This window comes from Triticum urartu, chromosome 7A, assembly GCF_056163025.1.
Source record: "Triticum urartu cultivar PI428250 chromosome 7A, HENAU_Tu73, whole genome shotgun sequence".
NCBI lineage: Eukaryota > Viridiplantae > Streptophyta > Magnoliopsida > Poales > Poaceae > Triticum > Triticum urartu.
Window position 1 is genome coordinate 137725721 of NC_141879.1, and position 5703 is coordinate 137731423.

The 5703-nt window shown below is 50.8% G+C and overlaps 1 protein-coding gene across 1 annotated transcript; it reads right to left on the reverse strand.

Annotated features, from left to right (window-relative positions):
* Window positions 1-3137: 3137 nt before the first annotated feature.
* Window positions 3138-4698, reverse strand: LOC125525081 (protein PLANT CADMIUM RESISTANCE 7-like). The gene is made up of 5 exons (XM_048690108.2): window positions 4633-4698; window positions 4351-4444; window positions 4096-4255; window positions 3694-3975; window positions 3138-3543 (listed from the first exon to the last, which is right to left on the reverse strand). Exons 2-5 carry the CDS (start codon window positions 4390-4392, stop codon window positions 3458-3460), a joined length of 570 nt encoding a protein of 189 aa, XP_048546065.1. The 5' UTR covers window positions 4393-4444; window positions 4633-4698; the 3' UTR covers window positions 3138-3457.
* Window positions 4699-5703: the final 1005 nt, after the last annotated feature.

The following is a 5703-nucleotide window of genomic DNA, read 5'->3' on the forward strand; positions in this document are numbered from 1 at the left end:
TATAGTATTTATGAGTTATGTATGTTGGTAACCGAATGTTGTTCGGAGTTCCGGATAAGATCATGGACATGACGAGGAACTCCGGAATGGTCTGGAGATAAAGTTTGATATATGGGATAATAGTGTTTGGTGTCCGAAAGGGTTCCGGAATTCACCGGAAGGGGTTCCGGATGTTTCCCGAAATGTTTGGGTATGAGAACACTTTATTTGGGCCAAAAGGGAAAGCCCACAAGGTTTTTGGAAAGCGCAAAAGGAAGATTTGCGGAGTCCAGGGGCCAGACGCCAGGGTCCCTGGTGTCTGGGTCCAGACGCCGGGAACCCTGGCGTCTGGCCCTGGAGTCCGAGAAGAACTCTTGCCTTTCGGGTGAAATCGACTTTGTGGAGACTTTTACTCCAAGTTTCGACCCCAAGGCTCAACATATAAATAGAGGGGTAGGGCTAGCACCCAAGACACATCAAGAAACACCAAGCCGTGTGCCGGCAACCCCGTCCCCTCTAGTTTATCCCCCGTCATTGTTTTCATAGTGCTTAGGCGAAGCCCTGCGGAGATTGTTCTTCACCAACACCGTCACCACGCCGTCGTGCTGCCGGAACGCATCTACTACTTCGCCCCTCTTGCTGGATCGAGAAGGTAAGGACGTCATCGAGCTGAACTTGTGCTGAACGCGGAGGTGCCGTAAGTTCGGTACTTGATCGGGACGGATCGTGAAGGTGTACGACTACATCAACCGCGTTGATAAATGATTCCGCTTACGGTCTATGAGGGTACGTAGACAACACTCTCCCCTCTCGTTGCTATACATCACCATGATCCTTGCGTGTGCGTAGGAATTTTTTTGAAATTACTACGTTCCCCAACACTCGCCTACTCGCGGCGTGCTAGGTCGTCTAACCCAGCGTCCTACTCGCCCACACGCACCCCCGCACCCATCGAAAATCAACCTAAGCCGGCAATACCAACTCGCCTATCCTTGGCGTGCTAGGTCGCCTAACCTGGCGTCCTACTCGCCTACAGGCACCTCCATACCCATTGAAAATCGACCTAAACTGGCAATACCAACTCGCCTACCCTTGGCGTGCTAGGTCGCCTAACCAGTCTACCTAGTCGCCCACACGTACCCCCACACCCATCAGAAACCACCTAAGCCGGCAATAACAACTCGCCTACCCCCGGGTGCTAGGTCGCCTAACCAGTCGACCTGGTCTCCCACACGCGATCCCCACACCCATCGGAAATCGCCTAAGCCGCCAATACCAACTCGCCTACCCACGGCGTGCTAGGTTGCCTAACCAGGCGACCTACTCGCCCACACGGGATCCCCACACTCATCGAAAAGTCGCCTACGCCAGCAATACCATCCCGCCTACCCACGGCGTGCTAGGTCGCCTAACCGGGCGACCTACTTGCCCACACGGGAACCCCACACCCATCGAAAATCGCCTAAGCTGGCAATACCAAATTGCCTACCCACGGTGTGCTAGGTCGCCTAACCTGGTGACCTACTCGCCCACATGCACCTCCACACCCATCAGAAATCGACCTAAGCCGGTAAAACCAGCTCGCCTACCCACGGCTGAGAATATATAGTCTACAATCATTTTTTGCTGCTGAGAATATTCCACCACTAGGAGCCGACTTATGACTATAATTGCAAAATAAATCTTGTTTGTGACATGAATGGCGAAGTAAAAGTCAAATAATGCCATTTTTGTGGTTCTCCACAGTGCCGCGACAGGCTTTATTAAAGACGTAGAAGGCTTTTTTCTTTTTACATCAGCATGGAAGGCTGTCAGCACTATGGTGGATTTAATTTCTAAGAAAAATCCTTCGAAATGCTGTTGCCTCCACTTTTAACCTTGCCATTGGCATCCTAGTAAATAAGTGGAGTATGTAGATAGTGTAAAGTGTTCATATGGGCAAAGACTAAAGAGGTTGTCATTCTGTTATACTGTTTGTCCACCTACTACAGAACCTCATGATTCATACAATTTCATTGTGAATTGCCTGGAGAGGTTTCCGCATCACAAGTACCGTGATTTCTACATTGTATGAGAGTCATATTTTACTCTTTTGTTGCTATAACTGGTTTGAGGAAGCACATCCTCAACTTGAAAGGCTTGTACCTAAGGTGTAGTTGCTTTACAAAGTTCCACTAATCACCAAAAGCACACCAAACTCAGTGAGCAGCCTTTACAGGGTTGCAGGAATTTTTTCTACTAGTAGTTTCCAGGCTTTATTCGCCTGGCTACTTGTTGTTCTTGTAAGCAACTAGAATTTACTACAAGTTTTTTTTGCAAGCAACTACAAATAAATTATTGACTAGTTTTTACTATACACAGATTACTAACACAAATAACTCTGCTTCTTTTCTTTTCTTTTTAGCAGAAGCAAGGTGCAAGACAATAGAGAAGATATATACAATTCAAGATTTAGCAACTTTTATCTAGCATCCATTTCTACAGGGTACGGGGATGCAAGAGCATTGGACAAGATCGAAGTCATGTTCTGCAAACACTTTGGTACAGGGGGCAATTTTTGTAACTAGAAGATTAGGGAGGAAGGTACAGAGTGGGAAATACACTAGTTCTAGAACTAAAAGAAGTTCATGGCCAAAATAATTGGAACAACCTTTTACCCTTTGTTGTTTCAATGGGAGAAACTTGCCCAACTCTGCCAATATTTTTGCCCACAATTCACCAGAATTTTTGCCTGATCAGCAAGAAGAGTTGCAGACACAATTGCGTTTTCAGAATTTTTTTCCCATGATTTTTTGCTTTGTTGTTTTCGCCCCTATTTTTAATATGTTTTTTCGCTGTTGGAGGAGAGCTCCCCAACGCTACGCCATGGCGTCTGGCGGTGGCTGGGGGAAGGAGGAGTTGCACGGGGGATCTGGGCTGGTGGCCGTTGGGTTTTCTGGTGGTGGGTGGAGGGAAAGGATGGCTGGGTTGTCAGGACGTGACAACAAGAGGGGAAATTGAACTTGCCCTTTTTAGCACATGGGGTGGGGAACCGACAGGGACACTTTCCTTAAGTGCCGGCCGTGAGATCCGCTCGCATAGCGCGTGGGCGCTGTGTAGCAACGTTCAACAAAATTAATATGATGATGCCGTTCCGTTTGTTACTGAGAATGGCCACCGTAAACCCCGGTTCCCATAGGAAAAAAATATACTGTCCGTGACACGGACGGAACAGGGAAACTGCGTTCTCATTATGGGTACACTAACCACGCATAATTAAGTGACAGGCATTGCAGCCCAAGTACAAATCGCCACATCACGCAGTACTACGCGCCACTAGCGAAGATACCAGACAGAGCAAACCAAAAGCTGCGCACACACGCGCACGGCCACGCTGGGTTATTATTAAGGCAGTGGGGTACTTCACTAAGCTGGGAGACCGGAGTTAACCGTGCTGGTTAGCTCGTTCGACGGCCTCACGCTGCGCTAGATCGATCGCTCATAGCCGCCTGGTCATCGGCACCTGGACCCGGGGCACGGCGGTCGCCGCCGGTGCAGTCGCCGGCCGCGGCCGGCCCTCCCAGCCTGCACGCACGCAAAACAAAAGCAGTTATAGATATTCCTCAATGACTTACTCCCTTTTTTTAAAATTATTTGTCTTGTAAATGGATGTTCTAGGGAGTACTTGCTACTCCTACTAATGTAGGTTGGCATGGTGCGCGCGCGCGTGCGTACCCTGGTCGACGTCGAATCCCCGCCCGGTGAGCTCCCTGTACTCCTGGGCGAGGGCGCACCAGTGGCAGAGCAGGTGGGTGAGGCAGTCCGGCAGCGGCGTCTCCGGCAGGTCGTACTTCTCCCGCAGCTTGCGCCGGTACCACCCCGCGTACACCCACCACAGTCCGAAGTAGGCCGCGCCGAGGTAGCAGGTGAAGTGCACGCACCGGCCCTCCGAGCCCTGGTCGACGATGTCGGCGATGCAGGCGAACGCCGCGCAGGGGAACCAGGCGCTCCAGCAAACTGCATGCATGTGCGTGCGTAGGGTATGTAAGGGCATTCGAGCATTACATACTGAGTAGTACGTACTTCCTCTGTAAACTAATACAAGAGCTAGTATTAGTTTCACATCGGAGGACGTACATGCGTCGCAGCCGTCGTCTTCGCAGTCGAACAGGCCGGTCTGCCACCTCTGCCGGACCGGCACGGCCGCCACGCTCTGCTTGATGACCACTCTGGTGGTGTCGTGGCCGTCGCCGCCTTGTGCGCTCAGGGTGCTCGCGTCGGTTCCGCTACCACTAGCCTGAACGTACCAGCACGTACGTACGTACATATAAGCTGCTAACTCTTATACCGTCTTATATAACCAAACAATGTGCGCGGCTAGGGGTTACTCACGGGCAGTTGCAGGTCCTGCGAAGCATCGACTCCGAAACTCATCTTCTTGGTCGATGGAGGGAGTCGCAAGCCGGCCGATTCAGATTTGCTCCAACTGCATGCAAGAATAACCTAGGAGTTAACACGTATAGTTCCATATAAATGGAGTAGCTTTGGCATGATTGAACCCGGAGTCCCGGACTACACTCGTAATGCAAAAAAGCATGCATCCATGGCCCCTAATGCCGGCCGGCGGCCGAGCCAATGAACCCAATGCTTGCACGAAGCCACGAGGCACAATACCTAAACGATCCAGCCAGCCGGCGCCGGCGAGTCGTCTCGCCGCCTCTCCTCAACGGCCGCCAAAGAAACTACTCCAAGCACATATTGGTCGATCAGCGCTACGCATCTGGCTCTTAAGTAAAAGACCGGGAGCGGCACGCGTTGACCTGAGGTCTACGCGCGCGGGGCCGGCCCGTGCACGTCGTCATGTCACTCACGGGCCGGGCACGCCATGTGGGTGGGGTGCCTTCACCTCAGGCGCCTCGCATGCATGCCACCGATGCATCTTTCGTGCCTCGCATGCATGCCACCTGAGGCGTCTCGACAGAGTAGGGGCTTGACTCTGCGGACTTTTTCACTATTCTGGCCCTTTTAATAAACTTTGTCACAAAATGAACTTGATATGAAAGTATTTCACGATCTGACTTTTTTAGCAACGTCATAGCCCGCGGCGTTTCTGCCCAACATAGCAACGCCGAGATAGCTAGCGCTTCTATCCAACAAAGAAACGCCGAGATAGCTCGCGTTTCGGACCATGTAAGAAACGCCATAGGCGTTGGCGTTTCTGACCAAGAAACAAACGCCATATGTCTTGACGTTGCGGCCCTGGTTACCGAGTAGTTTTTTACCTTGGCGTTTCTAAGAAGGCCGAAAATGTCGCTAGCCTTGGCGTTTCTGGCCCGGCGTCTCTGGCAGCTGAGAAGGAAAACCCTGACGAGGCAGCGAGTGGGTTGGGTGCTAGCGAAGAAACGCCAAGGCCTATGGCGTTTCTCACCTGATCCGAAACGCGAGCTACCTCGGCGTTTCTTTGTTGGATAGAAACGCTAGCTACCTCGACGTTGCTATGTTGGACAGAAACGCCGCGGGCTATGGTGTTTCTAAAAAGGTTAGATCATGAAATACCTTCATGTCGAGTTCATTTTGTGACAAAGTTTGCTGAAAGGGTTAAAATAGTGATTTCGGCCTGACTCTGCTGTGTATTTTTTTTCGAGTTTCAAATAAAATGCAAAATAAAGGTTTCAAAAGAAAAAGAATAAACCAATGTCCGCCATGCAGCCTCACTTTGCATCATCGATCGATAGCAATTCAACC